The following is a 19,668-nucleotide window of genomic DNA, read 5'->3' on the forward strand; positions in this document are numbered from 1 at the left end:
ATGTTAAATTTTAATCATGACATTATGGAAAATAATGAACTTTATCACAATATGCTAATATTTTGAGAAGGACCTGTACTTATCTCAGACTGGATTGTTGGAGCAAACCGGTCCAGTAAGGAAGCCCAGATGACACTTTCCAGTTCATTCTGGGGGATCGCAAAGAACATCCCGAGTCTCTACTCAGCTCTTATAAAACATATGCTGCAATGTTGCCATACAGAAATAAAATAGAAATTCACTTTTTTTTTTATCTTTCAGAATGCTTAAATTAAATTAGGTATACTACTGTACTTTCTACGCTTAGTCAAAATGAATTAAAAAGTCCAGATTTTGCCTAGACAGCTTGAAAAAGTCAGTTTAGGATATTGCTTTAAAAAGCAGAGAATTGAGCATAAATACAATCCAAATTTTCAAATCTCCCCGTTCTTTAGTCACTGGGCAGTGATGACATTGTGTTTGATGTACATTCCCTGCAGACATCACCTCATAGGCAAGAAATACAACTGAATTATGTCACACTTCAAATCATGTGTCTTCGGCGCTGTGACTAATAGCCCTGTGCAGACAGCATATATTGCTCATAATACTCTTATAGCCTCAGTTAGAAAGCAAAAATGATTCAGAGTTGTGAAATTGTATGCAACGTTAGTTTTGGTGATATTAACACTTTATTCAGTACCTCTGATTGCCACATTATTAGAAAACAATTAGTCCAATTTCTCTACCCAGGTCTAATTATTAGCACCACTGATGACGATTATTAAAAAGTTTTAAACTAATTGCAGTAATGTTATCTCACTTTGAAAAATCTAATCTTCAATTTGAAAACATCTTGGTTGTGGAATAATTATACTTTCTTGTGACCCATTTCTTTTAGATACCCATCAAAATGGGAAAGACAGGAGTGCCTCCCATTCATGTAAGTGAGATGGGTCCCAAGAAGTAGACCACATTTTCAGATTGAGATTAAATTAAAGGCACTGAAACATTTTTTATAGATCTTTACCAGGGGTGACAATAAGCATGGAGGGAAGTGATATAATTAAGCACAAGCCTTAAATCAACACTGACAGCCTGGGTCACATGCATATGTACTCAACATGAATATCTGAGTCAGTCAGAGCCATTAAAGAAGCATCAACCATGCAGTATAGAGGATAGTCTTAGACCGCACTGCTCATGTGCAGAAATGTGCAAGCACCACTTTTCCTTCTCCAGTGCCCCAGTGCAGAGATCATTAATTACCAAAGCAGTCAGGGCTCACCTGCGTGATCAAACTGGCCCCAAAGACAGAAGGAGATGCATGCACACACATGAGTAAACAGACATCCTATCAAACAATGGCTCCATCAAACAGCAACGTGGGAGGATGACGCAGTTTACTGCAAGCAAACAAATACAGACACGAGTAGACACACTTTCATGCTCCCAGGAGGACACATGGACTCAGAATGAGGCTAGTGGGCCCTTGTCTTGTCTGCCGATGACTGTACTCATCATCCAAGCTGTAAGTGGGACACTGTGCACACAGCTTGTATGTTTCTGAAAGAGATGCCAGATCTTTACAAACCAACTGGAATAATTCCCCACAAATGCTTGCAGTTGTGCTCGTCGAAGGTAGGGTGCTGGTTTAACAATCGCATTCGAAATTGGTTGTCTGGTTTTCTGCGCAAGGGAGCCTGGCTTACTATTCGAACGGATGAAAAAACTCCGGGCGCTTGGAGACAAGAGGCGAGCGAGGGAGCCGTGGAGAGGATGAGCGTTGCTAAGCAGACTGAAAGCTGAGAGAGGCTGTCAGCAAGCCAGCAATGTACTGCTATCACTACAGAAAGAGAAAAACACAAAATGGAGACACAGCCCGATTTGCTTTCAAGGCAAAACAAAATTTACACAGCATCCACTAAAAAAGGCCTGAAAAAGTCTAATTCAAAGAGCTGCTCAGTTGTTAAACATGCTTTCCATAATCTCTAATTACATGTAATTAATGCCGAATTATTGCAGAGGAATCAGTTCATCATTTTTCAGCTTCATCTTCCCTGACTGGTGGCCGACTGGTTGGAAAATCAAACATCAAATCTTTTTCCAATCAGTGAACAAACATTAAGAATTTCCAGGTCACAACAAGAACGTTCTTCATGGTGGAAGCGGTTACTGAGGGAGGAATATTCAAAGTGTCAAAGAGATACTTAAAATGAAGTCAAAGGAGGTACAGAGATGTAAGGAGCTACTTAGAACAAAACTATTTAGCCAAGATGCATTACTGGAGAGCAGGAGTTACAGGAGATAACAGGAAGGCTGAATAAAGTACAGCCAAGTTGCTTTGTTTAATACATTTGAGCTTTTAACCTGTGTCTGCTATGGAACATAATGGATTTGGAAATGCTGGCAGCTTTTGTAAATCTTATTGCCCTTTTAGTGATGTTAGTTGCAATAACCAAGTAATTGCTAATATAGGGGACAGCTTAAGAATAACTTTGTGGGTAAAAACCTGTTTTACAGTAACTGCCTTTGAACACATGTCACATCAAGTCACCTTTGCTCCATAGTTCTTAAAGAGAAATGAGCTGGCTAGCATCTGTATCGGTAAATCAAAGCTTTACAAAAACTAGAGACTGGTAACAACATTCTAATTGGTGCATCTCCAATTATATTGATCCTTGGATAAATATAGAGATTTTAGCGCGGGTTTCCTAACTGGAGCTTGTTTATGGCAATCAATCAGCAGTTTGGTAACAGTTCTGCTGTAACGTGGAAAGCTGCATTAATGTCCAAGCTGTCACAGCCAGAGATGAGGCCGCAGGAGAGTAAAAGGAGGGGTGAGCGGAAAAATGTAGAGTTTAAGGAGATATAGACCCAAAATACAGTCACAGTGCTACAAAGAGAAGTTCCCACCTGGCAAACATGCCCCGCAGGGTGATATCGATCACAGCCACATGGGAAGAAAGGCTGTTGAATTCAAACAGGCTCTGGGTTCTGTGGCTGTTCTGCCAGGAGCTCGGGGCTCATACATATTACATGCAGCGGCTTGTTGAAGCCTCCACTGCTGCTCCTTGGATGGGCAACATGGCTTCGGCGTCCAGATCTTTGTGGCTTAACTGTCTGTCTCTCCCTCAGACACACACACAAACACCCAGCTACCACAATAAAAACCCATCACTTACTATGTCATGAGCTAAACAACATTTCTGAAAGGGTTTTTTTCTCAGTGCTTCGCATTAAAATTGAAACACGCACAGCTGATTTAATCCTCCATTAACAGTCTGGAAAGCACAACAGACAGAGCAGGAGAAGCCCGTTCGCCTTTGGAAAAATCTCGTTATGGCCTGAGTCAGAGCACTAAGTGAATACACCTGGGCAAAGATCAAACGGACTGAGTGAGAGACCAGCGCGGTAATAAATCTTTCTCCTGGCTCCACCGTGACGCTGATGAGTAGAGCGCAGACCGCAGCACGGATGGGGCGCCGTGACTCACGCAGCAGGACAGCGCTGGAGTGGTGGGTGATCGGGTGAAGGAGGGGGAGGAAGTATCTGCTGGAGGCTGCATTTTATGTTTGCTTGTCTGACTGCGTGAACCTTTGATTGCCTTTAGGAAGAGAATCGGTTTGTGACATCTGCAGCGTTCCTGCAAGACTGTGACAACCGGTGGGCCATCTCGCTTGGGAAGAAACATCTTGGCATTTAAACGTCACGTTAATGACGAGAACATTTCATCTCCCATAAGGTGCACACCCTTACTGAACAAAAAACGAGGCGGCGATGGCTGTCTTCCAGAGCAGCTGACAAAAAAAGGCAACCCTGCCAAAAAAATCTGCATCGTTAGACTGACTGCTAGATCCCCTTCAACATGAGTCACTCTTATGAAGAAATGGCCTCATCAGGGATCAGGATGTGTCTCAGCCGGGTAATTTTGATAGCAATGACGAATTAGATGTCTGGCGTTACAATGTGCACATGTCACAGGAACTGGTTAAACTGTAACCAGATTGTAAAAATTACAAGGCGACACTGCACTTTCTGAAGGATAAAGTCAAGGGTAATAAGACTCTGTTGAGGGCCAAGTCTTCCTAGCAGCAAGGCTGTTTTAATTCCTGCTGCAGCGAAGGCAACAAACAACAAATGTTGCTTACTCTACAGTGCTTTGCAACTTTTTCACATTTTGTCTCGAGTGTATTTTACTTTGTTGGTCTATGTGATAGACCAACAGAAAGCAGCACATGATTATGATGTTGAAGGAGAAGGATACATGTTTTCCTAACAGTTCTATTCCATACTGAGCCCCCTTTACTCTGATGCCCCTAAATAGAATCCATTGCTACCTTCAGATGGCACCATTAGTAAACCTCTGTGTAATTTAAGATCACTATGGCTGGCGGAAAACTAACACAAAACATCAGAACTCAATATCTATTAGTGGCTCCAAAACACTTGACTGGGGCAGACGTTCACCTTCCAGCAGGACACCAACCCTGAACACAGCCACGGCTACAATGAGATGGTTTAGATCAAAGCATGTTCATGTCTAACAATTGCCTGGATTTCCTCCAATCTGCCTGAGCTGGGGCTACTTTAAAAAGAAGAATATTAAAACATGTCAGTCTCTAGACGTGCAAAGCTGGCAGCAACATACTCAAAAAGACTTGGAGCTGTCATTGCAATGTCAGTTTGCGGAACAATTCCCACTAGGTTTGCATAAGCCATTACCATTTACATGGATGCATGCAGAGGTCAAAAACCTTTTAGTTGAGTGTGCAAAGTTGATCTAGAGGGAGATGCAGAACCAAGCCTCTAATTACAGCAACTAGTTGAGCTGCTTCGAGCTCCGGAGGGATATGAGGCGAAAGAAAACAGTGCATATCCGTGTACGTTCCCGAGTCTGCCTAAAGACATATCAGTGAGACAGATGATTCCCATGCATAGATGCAGGTGGGATTAACAGTGAGATAAACACATCAGCATTTGGCAACAGGAGGGACTGAAAGTAATAAAAGAGTGGGCCAAAAGTGCAAAATGTCCCTTTTTTCAGCCTCACTCATCCAGCCTGCTTCCTCGTTGTTAACTTTACAGTTTCGCCTCGAGCAACTCACTCAGAGCCCCTTGTGAGATAAGGATCTATGGGGTAAAGACACTTATGGCGGTGGAAGGGGAAGAAAACAGTTGGGAGGTGTTTGAAGTTAGTGGAGCAAAGGTGAGACTCACAGGCACACAAACCAGGTTTAGCAGGTTCGAGCTGGGCTGTGCTTTCTCTTTTGATTTGCCGTCTAGACTTGAGGTTGAAACGAACAACAGATCATGGCAACACTTAACTCGGCTGCCACTGTGGGTTATTAAAACATGTGTGGGCGTCTGACTAGAAGACTGCGACCAACTAATCTCAAACATTGCAAGCTGAATTATTTCCATGATGAGATCACAAGGCATTACCACACAGGTTAATAAATTAGCGGCAAAGTGGATGGATGCGGATTCATTTTAATAAAGCGGCCGTCTCTTTCCCCTGATTTACCAGGGTTTGCAACATGCATAATTGATCAGTGTGGTGGCTGGTCTTAATGTGTTATGGATGTGCAGCGCGGCAGCCCAGCGGGGCTCATGATATCCTGTTTATCTGCTTGTCTGGGAGATGGGAGGTAAAACACGACAGGGAGTTGGAAAGCTGTATAGGTGTATGAGTGAGTGCTGGGTGCTGTACATATGGGTTTTCCATATGTATAGCTTTGGCTTTCTCAGTTTATTAATCACTGTTCCCACAGGGAGGAGCCTTTCAAATGCAAACGCACCCACTCTGCTTGCACACAACACCCGCATTCTGACAGCCTCCCACAGGCCCTTTACACTACATTTCCCTATGCTGCTGCACACACCGACCTGCTCCTATGGCTGTCTCCCATGGAAACCAGACAGTGGACGGCTAATCTCCTCATCAACGCGTCGATTAATTAATACGGAGAGTCATTACTCCGGTCTCATGGAAAACAACCGAGGCGAGCCAGTTAGATGCATTTCAGTCTTGTTTGGGCATGTAGCTCATTACATAGAACTGCTGATTTCACTTGTTATCAGCCTGGTTTTCCTTAGAAGCAACAGACTGGTCTGGTGCCCCGAGGGGAAGAGAGACGGAGCGAGGCAAACATGCAAACAAGCTGTCAGTCTGGGACACTTTTAAAGCCTGAAGGACGACTGGGAGGAGCTTGGCAGGTTTGTTTAGTCTATGACTGTTGGTGGACCTGGCAGAGGCTCCTGTGTACAGACAGAGCCATCTCTGCTGCTCAGAAGTAAACTCACTTCTGTCTAAGCAGTGACCGCTATGAGACTCTGACGGTATAACCGTTAGTAAACATGCCACACTACAAAACATTTAAAACAAAGATGTATAACATGATCTAACTATAAAGATATCATTTTTCTTTTGGTGCAGTGCTGCTAGTGTAGGGGTTAAGCATGCGACCATGTGGTGAGGCTATAGTCCTCGATGCGGCTGCCCCGGGTTTGAGTCCCAGACCCAGTGACGTTTGCAGAATGGGTCCTCTTCTCTTTGCCCTCTTTCCTGTCTACCTACTGTCGGAAAATGGAAAATAAAGGAGGCCACTAGTGCTGCAAAAAAAAAAAAAGTTTAAAAAAAAGATTTTTTTTATACTTATTTTGACTTTGATACATACATTTAAATAAAGATGCATTAACCAATCAGACAGGGATCAGACTATTGTTCTGAAAATTCTGATTTTTTTACCACTTAGTAAATACATCAAAACTTCCAGCGTATTAAGTCTACAAACTCCTCAATGAAAAGCATGTACTTTGATGCATAATTGAGGAAACTTTTGCAATTCTTTCATTGTCTGTTGCATATAAAAATGCTACATCTATCATAGAACCACCTGGTACATTCTCCCTCCATAATGTGGTACAGTCCTTGGACAAAAAGCTCCGACATCAATGAAAATCAGTAAGATTGGTCTCAGCCAAGACAATCGGTGCATCTTTAATTAAAACCGCTTTTTTATTCATATTTCCCAAAGTATTAGTAAAGTACAAACTACACTTTACAGTTTGTTTTTAGTGCAGGGCTATATAGTTCTGACCTGACAACTCAAAAGTGTTATGAAATCTTAAATGGAGCTGGTCTAAAGTTGGTCCAGATGCCAAAAATAAGCAATAAAATTGCCAATTTCAGCCAAATCTGAAGCCCACTTCATTTTTTTGTTATATGAACATGCACCTAAAAAGACCTGGATGCTGTACAAGGATGTCTTAGTTAAATGTTTAGCACTCAAATGCCTAGAATTAATAAAAATGAGAACTATGAGTCTTGAAAGCTTTGGAATTTCATAATAGAAAATATAATTATGTAAAATGTGGAGGGATAACTTTCACTTTTTGCTGAACCTAATTCCTGTCAGACAATTGGTCCACATGGGGTAAAATCATTGCGAGTAGAGATGCGACAACCAATCAGCATGATTGATTTGTTGGTCAAAGATCAGAACCAAATACATTAAATTCTGATTTATTTTGTATTGATTCAGTTTAGGTCTAGAAACAGACAGATAACATTGGTTGGTGCACATTTGTGAGATTAGTAAATATCTGATCAAATTGCGATAATCTTGCAATTCCTTCATTTTTGGATTCACACCTCCATACCGAAAACCTCCTGCACAGAAAAATAAATACTGGCGCATCAGACTATCAAGACAACTGGAAATCTGTCTCAGTCAAGAAAAGCCTGATTAGTGCATCCATACCTTCTGTACAGTTTAAACATTTAGAGGCTTAGAACCCATAACTTTCTAAAACCTGTGTGTACTTTGATACTGGTAACTGCTCCATGTCCACTTTGGTACCAAGTGATCGTCCTCTTCAGCTGGGGAGGTGGGAAAGAGTAAAACCCGAACTTGCTGTGCCCGAGGTGTGCTCCATTTTTTGTGTAATGTAGAGACTGTTAGTTGATGCAGGACTAATCCATGTAAAGACATGAACTGTGGCTGAGGCCCCTGAGCATGTGAAACCTAAAACCCTAGAATATTATTGTCTATTTAAGACAAAGACTCAGAAATAATGACTTTGGCATTCCTCCAGCGAAATGCAGTCCAATTACAGCTCTGTAATACTGGCGCTGACCTGATGGTGACACACCAGAGGGCCCCTCATCTCAGCTCCTCCCACCTTGAGTGGCCCCACTCAGTCCTTTACAATAGGCAGCATGGTTATACACACCAACCATGAACACTCCTACCCAGCGAACTACAGTCGGTTCAGATTATAGGTTTCTCTGCAGCAACATTCAAAAAAAGCAGCTCCGTGTTTAGTATGAGTTAGGGATATTTCTCTTAACCCTGACTCTTTCCCTCCATTCTTTTACATTTTATTCAACTTTTCTTATGTCATCCCCACACCACTGTAACCATATCTTGACATTTCACTCCTCTTCTCTACTTCCTTCTTTATTTCGTGTCATCTGCACATTGCCACATCCATCAGAGCTGCAGACATGATCAATAACCGCCGGCCTTTTCTCCCATCCGCCTCGCAGACGCACACAAGTGGTCTTATTGCTTATGTAACGATCAACTTATCAGGTGGTTTGACCGCTTACTGTTAGCTGATTGGGGCCTGGGAGGATTCAGTGATACGATGTGGACTAGGGAGGAAGGTGAGCGAATGTTTGCAAACAATGTTGGCAGACAAAATCTTTCAGGGTATGAACTCAAAGAAAAGGACCAACACGACTTGACTTTAAGCCTGCTCAGGCCCAGACAGTGATAAGGTCTAAAACCCAAAAAGCCCATGTTTTACCAGTCAGGTTATGAACTATAGCTTGCACTACCAACTCGGGTTTAGTCAGTTTTAGAGAAAAAAACAAAAAAGACAAATTCGTCTGTCTGGAAATATTTCTGGTCACAAAGAAAGAAAAAAAAAGAGACAGTCAAGGTGTGGAAGCAAACAAGCGCCAACCTGTCACTCTAAGGTTTTAAAACCAAAGGTGGCACGCTATAAGTGTCTGTTAAGCTGCTAACTCCATGGTGTCCACTCAAAGACATATACTGACTACTTAAAGGGAATACTTTTTGGAGCAGCAAGACCAACTGAAGCTTTAATGCTGAGAAAAAATTTATTTGATAATTTTATACATTTTAGTCTTCAATCTTTGTGTAAATACTGTGATATTTTAGTCAAGGTTATCATACCGTGAGAGTCTCATTGCGACCCTTGCCCTAATTAGCATGTTTGCAAGAATCCAATTAGATATGAGCATGACAGACAGAGCAGGCTGCAGAGGATCCAGCCAGGGAGTACAGCTGCGCTGCTCTGTGATAATGAAGTCACTGGTTTCCAAATAGCAAACAGAGGAAGCCAGAGAGAGATGCAGCTGTCTGCCGTCTGTGCCGCAGCCTCTTTGTCAGCCCGGCTGGGGGAGACAGACAGAGGGAAGGCTGTTCCCTCCGTCTGAGTCCTCTGACTCTGGGCCAGCTAGACGCTGCAAAACAAGGCCGGGGCAAATATGCAACACATGTTAGGGGTTGTGTTTGCAGACGATGTAAAGATACGCCTCACGTATCAGGGTTAAAACTGAAAATATGGGAACTTTTTTAAAAAATTTTTTTATATAGCTTGATTACTTTTAAACTGTAAAATAAAGCTGTGCAGAATGCGTGTCGTTTTATTTTTAGATGTTTTGAATCCCGCAACTCGGCTAAAACCGATGACTGATGTAGCAAAGTTTCACAAGGTGGGAAAAAGCTATCATCGAATCTCGACTTGTTTTGTTACTTCCCGTCTTCTTTGGAAACCAAATAAAGGAAAGAAAAACAAATATGAAGGCACCTGATGTCTGACTGTGGAGTACAAGCGACTGTCACAGACTCATGGGCCCATTGTTTGTGGAGCACCTAAATAATCTGTTTAAAAAAACTTCAGCTTGCTGTTGCCGTCTGTTCGTGGCGTCCGTCAAGCAAATTTTATTTACACAGCAGAGATCTGCAGACAGGGCAGCCGGGCCTCCAAACACAGGGCGCCATTTACGGAGCGCAGGTCCTGGAGTTTTTAAATGCACCAACTTAAACCAAACACTCCCAACAGGATGTGGGACTTTGTAGCCAGAGGAGAAAGAAAAACCTTCCAGAGGGCTGTTCTCGTCTGGGTCTCTTCTGGTCACCCTCTGGTGAGAGCCAAACTGCTAGTAAATGTGCACATTGACGCTGTGTCAATAGCGGCTCAAGGGAAAAGGTGCTCCATGACAGAGGTCAGGACCAACATGCAGAGATGCGAGCCAATTTTTCCATTTAAAAAGCATGCGTTGCTGTGCGCGCTGCCTTGCTGGCCTTCTGCTCACATCCACTAGGATGTGGAAAAAATGAGTCACGCAGCCAGTGAAGTGGAGGCGGCTGGACACCAAGAGTCTGGAGGATGTTCGGGGTTGAGAGACATGTCCTCCTCGCTTCCTCTACGGGCTCACATGCTCTCATTTACGCACATACACAAACAGAAACCTGACTGTACTTGCAGGGGAAGGCCTGTGTTGTAACTCAGTGAAACAGGACGATGCAAGGTCACCTTGTTCTCAAACTATTGACCTTTTATGCATTCATACATCCGCTCTCAGAGGCGGGTGACGTGTCATGATCCGTTATTGCGAAAAATCACCTGCTTCCTGCACTATTTCCAAGCAGGGATCTCTCTAGGAACATGTTCACTTGTACATAAGAGTTTTTTTTGGCATCTCTGGTAATGACATGTAAAAAGCATAAAATAAACTATTTATTGCAGCAGTATATTCTCACTGAAAAATCCAACCCAGTACAATGTTGACAGTGTACGGGGAACCATTTCTGTGTTGCTTTGGATCATTATCCTACTAATGGATGATGGTACATTTTAGGTTTTCTAGTCCACCAGCATTTTTATTTAAAATATCAAGGGATTTCAAATAGTTGATGCCATTTGTTGTAAAAAGGTTTCCAGGGTGTTTGTAGGAGAAACAGACCCACACTACCACAGGTCCACCACCATACCTAACAATGGGTATTGGGTGTTTTTCACATATACAGCATGTGTTTTATGCCACACCCAGCTGGAGTGATTGTTCCTGAAAAGCTCAAACTGTGTCTCTGATCTAGTAAAAAAGATGAAATGACCCTTTAATGTGGCACCGAATTTGCAGCCATGAATCCCATTTTCAATTTTCTGGTCGAGTCTCTGGGAACCTTGCTTGAGTTAGAGTTAAGAGAGGCCCACAGCAACATGGGTCCTACACCATACTTAACAGTGGGCATGAAGTTCCTTTCCACATATCCACCATTGGTTTTCCCCCAAAGCAAGCCTAAGTGGTTGTTGCCAAAAAGCTTAGTCTCAGTCTAATCTAACCAAAGCACGCAGCGATAGTTTTGAATCCCAGTAGCTGGCAGTAGTAATGTTTATTATGGAGACTTGGTGACCCCAAGATGCCACTCTTTGCCTTCATTACCATCTTGGTCACTGTGTGCTGGAGAAAGATAAATACAGGTCTTCTTCCAGCCTAGTGGCCAAAAGAAATGGACTTCGGTCTGATGTTCTCGGTAAAACCGAATGGAAAAGAGTAGGAATACATTTAAAAATGCTTCAGTTACCTTAATTTAAAACAGACTGTTAGGGTACCTACAATTACGCCACATATGATTTAGATGAAAACAATTCTCTCTTAAAATTGGATTTTTTACCAACTGAATAAATGTACTCAAACTGAAAACTACATTTTTATTATTTCTTCTTTTTTCTATTTAAATGTTATGTTACTGCAATAGACCTTGATATTTCTTTAAAGGCTTTTTTCAGCATCGTTGCCAGGAGCGGCAACAAATGATCCTGTGGGTTTCTAACGAAACTAAAGTGTGCAAAAGGCTCGGTTGGGTAAAACATCGTCACCAGCATTGACGTTAAGGAGAAAGAGAGTGGAAATCACCTCAGAGACAAGACAGCACAGCGAACTGTGGTGAGACGCTGGCTCCAGAGAGACTGACAAAGTGTGAGACAGAGAGACGAAAAGTGTGTCACACTGGCCTCCAATTATCTGCTCTTTACACACACACACACGAATATAGAGCGACAACGTCTGATAAATTTAAAAAAAACTGACACACACCAAGATGTTAGGACCTATTATCCAACATGACATTACAGATGCTTTGGTGCTCTTGTCGTCTGGGTCCATTGTTGTTCGCTGTGTGCATTTCCGCTGCGGTCAAACGTCTCCTTTCCTCTGAGAAGTTACGGCTGTAACCTCCAAGTCGGAGGATTCGGGAAGGGGCAAGACAGGAATGCGGTCAGAATGCGAGACGAGACAGCAGACAGCGCTTCCGCCACATCCACACGCTCCAAGTCAACCAGACACGGAAGAGGATAATCATTTGTCTATTTCACATACACAAACACTTGTGTGTTTGCTTTGGAGTCCATCTCTATACTCCAGTCATGCAAATAAGCCGCTGCTTTGTTAGGAAAAGTGACAAATAAACCATGTTATTGAGGTTTGTTGGTTTTGCTTTTACTCAAAGGGGAAAAAATATCTGCATTTGTGCATCAAAGCGTGAATAAAGCTCAGCAAACAGACAGAAACAATACAAGGGGGGGTCCCACCGTGGTCAAAGGCAGGTCAGGAGACATAAACCAATTTATGGCAGGGAGAGAAAATCTACAGCTTTTCCCTCAGCGGCTGTTGACTTTTTTATAGACTTGCTGGCCTTGTGGCTTTGATCATATATTGACGTGTTTTTTCCCCCACAGCAAGAAGACAGAGAATAAGGAAAACTATCAAGCAATTCAGAGCCTCATAGCTGAGCTGAAGAAATTCAATTTCAGTTTCAGGTTGGCCTCCAGGTGAAGGGGCACTGCCCACAAAAGCTATTTTCCTTTTCCAAGAAACAATTATTCCCTGGTTGCTAAACAACAGAAAAATTGGATATAAAATCTCTAAATTGTTTTTTTACACTGCAAAGGCATGTGTGAAATGAGAAATTCTAGTTATCTGAAAGCAAACTCGAACAGCATTTTTATTCAGCTGCTGGCATGTATGTAATATCCCTGAACGTCCTACACCAAACCTTTTGTTGAGTGCCATTCACCCTGACCTCCAGGTGACCCCTGAAGGGACAAATGATGCACTTCCTCCTCAGCTGTGGCCTGCAGGACTAACGAAGGTCTGATCAGACCTGGTGAGGCAGATGTCACCACGTGTCCCAGGACTCAGATGCACTCTAGGTCAATACTGGTTTAAAGAACACCCACCATAAGGCAGTGTGCTTCAGCCTAGTAAATAAGCAACAAATAGTCCACACTGCAGAAAAACATACCAGCCAGAAAAGAAAATTAATTGCCTATTGGTAGAGATAATCTGAGAAGTAGGTTAGTTACCAGAACCTGATCCTTTTCACCTTGACCGACCCGATCAGATATTCTAAGGCCCAACCGTTTTTTGGTCATCGATCAGGTGTCATCTAACCAGGTTGCAGTAACAACTACACTCTTCGGTGCGGACGTTGGTACTCATGGAAGAAGACTGGATTTAGCCATTTTAGGTAAACATCCACATTCTCTAGGGAACACACATGCATACGGCTAAAATAAGATACCAAAGACAGCCAGAAATATTCACTCCGATCAATTAACTATACCAAATCCCCGTAACAAAAAGTCTTTAGTGTAGATGCTGCTTCAGAGTGAAGAAGATGCAATGTGACCCTATTTATAGCGCTACTCAGTACTTCATTACTGTTACTTAAAACTAACCACTACTTAGTTCTTACAAATATGTAAGAAGCTATGTTTAAGAGAAGTATACTTTTATAATGTTTCAAGACATATCTGCAGCATACTCTGGCTGCAGCAAGTTAACAGAGTGAGACTCACAGCAGAAAACAGGAAGGCTAAGTGTAATGTAGCAAAGTTGGTGGTGCCTTATGTTTTGAGCTTCTAATCTGTCTGATAGGTGGATTTGGGAAGGTTGACGCCCTTTTGGAGTCGATATATACATTCCCACACATAAAAACAGCTGTTTTAGCAATACAATCTTCACAGTGGAAGATTTTACTGAGTAAAAAAGCCTCAAAGTAACAATTGTACAGTGTCAGTTTTAAAATGAAACCTTAAGAGGAGCCAAAGAGATGTTAAAACCTATTTCTTAAAGAGAAATCAGACAAAGAAATCTGATTGGTACATCTCTACTTATTAGCAGTCATATAGATTGCATTGCATGCAACACAAACAATGCCACAAACAACTGACACCAGGGGTTACAAAGAAGTACACTTACTTTGTCAAGGGAACTCTTCAGCTGATAGTGGAACTTCTCTTTGACCTCATTCAGGAGCTGCTTCAGTCTGGGCTCCTCAGGGGTCCCCTGGTACTTCCTGGCTAGCTGTAGGTAGCAGGGCCATTTGGCCGAATCAAAGCCCCAGTGGCAGGTCCTCTTATCAGGTGACTTGTGTGAATGCATGACGAACTTCTGTGGCGAAAACAGCAGCTGGCATTCAACACACTGGATGCAGTGGGCCTCGGGCTGGGTGTAGAACTGGGGCACGAAGAGGCCCTGACACTTGCCCAGACACTGGTGCTCCACCTGGAAGCTAGCCTCATTCTCCTTCAGCAGGCCCGGGGCCAACAGCTTTCCACTGGGATCAGTGGGCAGGGTGGCCCCTGGACGCAGGAGGGCGTTGCACAGCCGCTGTGCATCCGTCAGCGTGATGAGGCCGCAGGAAGGTGCATTAAACGGCAGAATGCCCAGCACCTTGAGGATGTGCAGCTGCTCGGCATCACAGCGAGAGCAGTAGACGTAGAGCTCGTCACACACAGTATTGATCTGCTGCAGTGAGAAGTCCCGGAGCACCGAGTTTAACACCTGAGGCAGGCAGAGCCGCTTCTCGCCCCCAACGACAAAGCAGGAGATGGACTCTCCTTCCAACAGAGAGTGGGTGAGTTCAGTGGAGCTGTCGCAGGGAACCAGAAGGGGGCCCCCTCCCAAAACAGGCGGGGAGGGCAGGGGGGGCATCCCAATAGGGGAATGCTCATGCCCCGTACGGGCTGAGAATGCAGCCGGGCCTCCGAGGGAGCTCTGGCTGCTGAGGGTAAACTGGGCCAGCGTGTGTTTGAGACCAGGACTCAGGTCCAGCGCTTTAGCCGAGCCCACAATGTGCAGTTCGCTCCGGCTCTCCATGTCCATCTCAGCCTCACGGTTCAGATCTTCCGTCTGCTCCTTCTTTACTTTAGGAGTTTTCGGGAGGCAGTCCAAGCCGCGCCTCTTCAGATTGATCTCCGCCATCACTCGCTTCTTGATGGGCGCATCCTCCATTCGCTCCCTGTACAGCCTCTTCATGTTACCCTTAAATGAGATCAAGTCTTTAAAAGGGGTTTTCAGACTGGTCTGGGTGCTGGCCATGTCCAAGTCCGGGAATTCTTGTCCTCCGCTTTCTCTTCTGTTGTCTGTTCCTTGTTTTCCTTTTTCCCACCTCAAGTCTTTTCTAAATGACACAAGTCTCCTGGTAGCTTGACACATGCATGATGGTTCCGTACGTTTTGTAGGTTCTTGATCCGCTGTCTAAACAGGAAAAAAATTTTTTTAAATGGAATTTAGAAAACAAAAAACTTTAATCTATGCACTGCCTTCCAAAGTTTTTATATACCTTAAGCGTTTTATGTTAAAACCATAAACTTTAATGTAGTTTACTGGGATTTTATGTGATAGACTAACACAGTAAGCTTAGTCATGTTTTCCTGTCCAAGGTCAAGAAACATATGCCCAAAGGAAGATGCTACCACCACCACTTACTCTACCTAACCACTGGTGGTCTTCACAAAAAAGCTGTAATAATACTGACATTAAAATACACACATTTGGACTCTAATTAGGTGACTTCTGAGGAAAATTAATCACACCAGATTTAATTTAAGGGTATCAGAGCAAAAGGGGCTAAATAGATATGCAAGCCACACTTTTCAAAATTTCAATGGTAAAAGTATTTGATTAACAACATATCATTTTCCTTTCGCCTCACAGTTGCCCCATTTTGTTTTGGCCTCCAACATAAAATTCTAATAAATACACTGAGGTTTGTAGATGTCAATATACAACATTTCAAAACGTTTACGGGGCGTTTTATGCCTCCGAGGCACTGTACATTCTCCTCCTGAAGTAAAAGATCATTAAAAAAAAGTAATTAAAACTGTTACAGAGCATGAAACACCCATTAAGAATGTAATGTTTTATGCAGCCCCCGCTTTGGGTTGCAGAGGTCAGAGGCCGCCAGCATGGTCCACTGAACCAAAAGGCCATCAACACACTTCACACAGGAGAAACTTCCACCAAAGGGTGGGCTGCCTGATGTAAACTCTAAAGCGCAAAGTGAGAATTTTAACAAACCAGTTTGCCAAGACGTGACTGGGTGAAATCCTCCGTCTCCCTGCGTCTTTCGCTCATTACATTGTTCATGTGGAAGGCTGACACACAATGGCTGAGAAAAACATCTCATTTTGCAAATGAAAGAGCCGCTTCCCATGCGGTCACACTTTGGTCAGCAATCCCATGAAAAACAATTGATAAAAGCAGCCTGACTCTTCTCTCTCTTTGCTCCTCCAACCCAGACATGCAGCATTATATGGAGTACCAACAAGTCCCCCAAAACTATTTTTTTATATCAGTATCAAGGTAAACAATAGCAATCTGGGTTCCACAAATTAACTTATGGAAACTGCAGCAACATAGAGGACAAGGCATTACACCTTTATTGTTTTTAAAATCAGTAACGATCCAAATTCAATTAATTTCCCACAAGTTATGGGTTTACATCTGTTATTTCTCCCCCGCTTTGTCTTAGCTGGTTGATTTGTGGGCTACATTGAGCCACCTACTCAGGATTCCTTTGATGACACTGAAGTTGGCATCCGATTTGCAGCTTTCAAGTAGGTACTTGACTGAAGGGCTCTTTGAAAGCTTCAAATTTATCTGGGCAAACCTGAGCTGGAAGAGAGCAATTTTTTGCTTCTTCATCTCCATGCTTTTGGGCTGGTCTTCACCTAATGGGGTCAAGAGGCGTAGAAAAGCCTTCAATTAAAAAAAATTTTTTTTTTGAGTTTTCCCAAAAATGAAGGATTTAAACATCACAAACTGTATTTTAAAGAATCTGCTAATCTTGTTATTACATTTGTCCAGGTTGGATCCGTCTAATGTGAATTAAAAAATTGGCTTTTTGATTTTTTTTTACGGACAGAACCGAGGTTTCACAAACAACAATCTTTATTTTTTAAGAATAATTTTTTTAGTGGGAGTATTTCTGTCCAGGTTTGACCTGTCTAGGTATTGTAGTTTTCAAAAATAAAATCTTAAAACTGCCAATTTTTGTTTTTATTTATTTTTTTAGACACATGATAGAGGTTTTGCAACCCAAAAACTGTACTTTATAGTGTCTGTCTGGGGATGCAAAAAAATGACTCAAATTTGCAAGGTTTTTTTTTTTTTTTTACTTTTACTTAGAGGTTTTGAATAGAAACGAGGTTTAGCAAATCACAAACTGTATTTTATAGAGTATCTCATTTGAGCAGATCTCTTAAAATAGCCTGATAATCGCCACTTTTTGGTTTTGATTAAATGACTAAAGCAGGGGTGCCCAGCTCCAGTCCTTAGGGCCCGGTGACCTTCATGTTTTAGATGTAGCCCTGCTCCAACTAAACTGATTGAAATGGCTGCTTAGCTCCTCAGCATGTCATCAAGACCTGGTTTTAAACCTTTCATTTGATTCAGGTGTGTTGAACCAAGGAGACATCTAAACCATGTAGGACATTGGCCCTTGAAGACCGATCTTGAACAGCATTGGAAACAAGTTTTTCAAACTGTATTTTAGATCATCTGTGATTAGCGTCATATAATCCCTTCCAAATTTGACCTGTCTGGGGAATTGGATTATATTTCCAAAACTGTAATCCACCTGAGAAGACAGGCAGCATCTAAACAAGAAGCCTTAAAATCGCCCCTTTCAGGTTCAAGCTTGACCAGATTCGTTTAATGCGGTGAAATAAGTCCTGTAGTCGAGCTGCGAATCGGATGCCAGCTTCAGCCTTGTCGTTTTTATTTATGACAGAAATCGCAGAGGGAGGCAGAGCTTCATTAAATAACGTGCAACGTCACAAAAAAAAAAAAAACAACAAAAAAAAACGTAAACTTGATCTCCTTAATGTCATCCCTCCACTTCCAGTATGATTTTTTTGCTGCAAGGACACCGCGTAATGCCCCTGCTCTTCCCCCTCCTCCTCCCCAGTCTGTAGCTCCCCTCTGCTGGCTCGGCTCTGGTATGCAGACAGTGCTGATAATGACATTCACTGTCTACGCTACAGTCTGGTCTGGCACACGCCGATCTGCTGAGGAGACGTTTGGGTTTCCGACCGCGGCGTTTATTGGACGCAGCTGCGGTCGGAAATCAGACTGTTAATATTACACATTTTGAGCGTGAAGTTGTGTTTTAAAAACCACATCCATTAATAAAATGTCTTTTAAAGCAGTAAGGAGAAATGAATGAGTGGAGAAAAAAAAAGTCTGATTGGGAATGAGTAAAAATCCCGATTATTCCTACTGGAGCCTGGACAGGCTGAATTAAACTGGATGTACCCGAAGCTGATTGACTGGGATTCCGTTCAGCCACCGGCTGACTGACCGGTGCCCGCTTCGACCGACTCACACAGGGAGTTTTTTTTTAGGACGAGCTACCTCGGCATAATGACCGATAAGAAGGTGAACCCAGCGCTAATATTCCAGCGGGCTAAACCCCCCGATGGAGAGCGATACAGCAGGCTAAAGGAGATTAGCTTCACCGTCTCCGTTCGCAGCGGCTCAACGGAACAATTTAACCGTTAATCACAAACTGTCATCCGCCACAACAGCCCCGTCTTTAACCGATATGTTGAAAAAACAAAAACATTTTCTTTTATTATTGCTATTTTTAGTAAGCAACACTTGCCTGAACGACGTCCGCGTCGTCCTCTCCGCTCCGGGGTCTTCTCAGCACTGGAAAAGCCTGGCGAACCGTCAACAAGATGCAGATAGAGGCTCCACTACAGCCCGTAACGTCACACTGCACACGGGCTGAGAGGCGGAGACGTCACCCGGCTGACGGAAACTATGCGGGGGTGTCTCTAGTCTGTCGGTCCTCTTGTCTGTCTGCACGGTCTGAGACAAGGGATTTTTTTTCCCCCCCTCCAGCAACAGCGGAGGAGAGAAAATCACCAGGGGCGCTTCCAGAAAGTTTTTTTTTTGGGGGGGCACCATACAAACACACACAAAAAAAAAAACGTCAAGTCATTTAAGAATTTCAGGAGTTTCATTTTGCTTTGTTGCTGTAGCCAAAGTTAAAATGTGTGGTTTGATTTGAAAACAAACAAACAAAAATCTGCAAAAAAAAAAAAAAAAAAAAAAAAAAAAGAACATAGTCTCTGGTAAAATAAAATAACACCAAAAAGAAGAGCATGAAGCTAATGTAAAATGCTGCATACAAAATGCTGAAAAGATGTTGATTCCACACCAATGTTTGTTAGGAAATCGTTTTTTTTTTTTTTATGTTTTTCCTAAAGAAAAGAAAATTTAAAAATAGGGTGCTAGAAAGTTATTCACTGCAAAGACATCAGTGATTAGCAAAATTGTGGAAAACCTCAGAT

At 42.7% G+C, this 19,668-nt stretch overlaps 1 protein-coding gene across 1 annotated transcript in view; it reads right to left on the reverse strand.

The window, feature by feature from the left end:
- The window catches only part of skila (SKI-like proto-oncogene a), a 39,407-nt gene extending 20,179 nt beyond the window's left edge, over nt 1-19,228 (reverse strand). Inside the window, exons 1-2 of the mRNA XM_047367948.1 lie at nt 18,975-19,228; nt 14,285-15,565 (exon numbers count right to left, since the gene is read on the reverse strand). Coding sequence (XP_047223904.1) covers nt 14,285-15,523 — 1,239 coding nt within the window. The 5' untranslated portion in view covers nt 15,524-15,565; nt 18,975-19,228. The remainder of the gene's footprint in view (nt 1-14,284; nt 15,566-18,974) is intronic.
- Nucleotides 19,229-19,668: the final 440 nt, after the last annotated feature.

Source organism: Girardinichthys multiradiatus, chromosome 6, assembly GCF_021462225.1.
Source record: "Girardinichthys multiradiatus isolate DD_20200921_A chromosome 6, DD_fGirMul_XY1, whole genome shotgun sequence".
NCBI lineage: Eukaryota > Metazoa > Chordata > Actinopteri > Cyprinodontiformes > Goodeidae > Girardinichthys > Girardinichthys multiradiatus.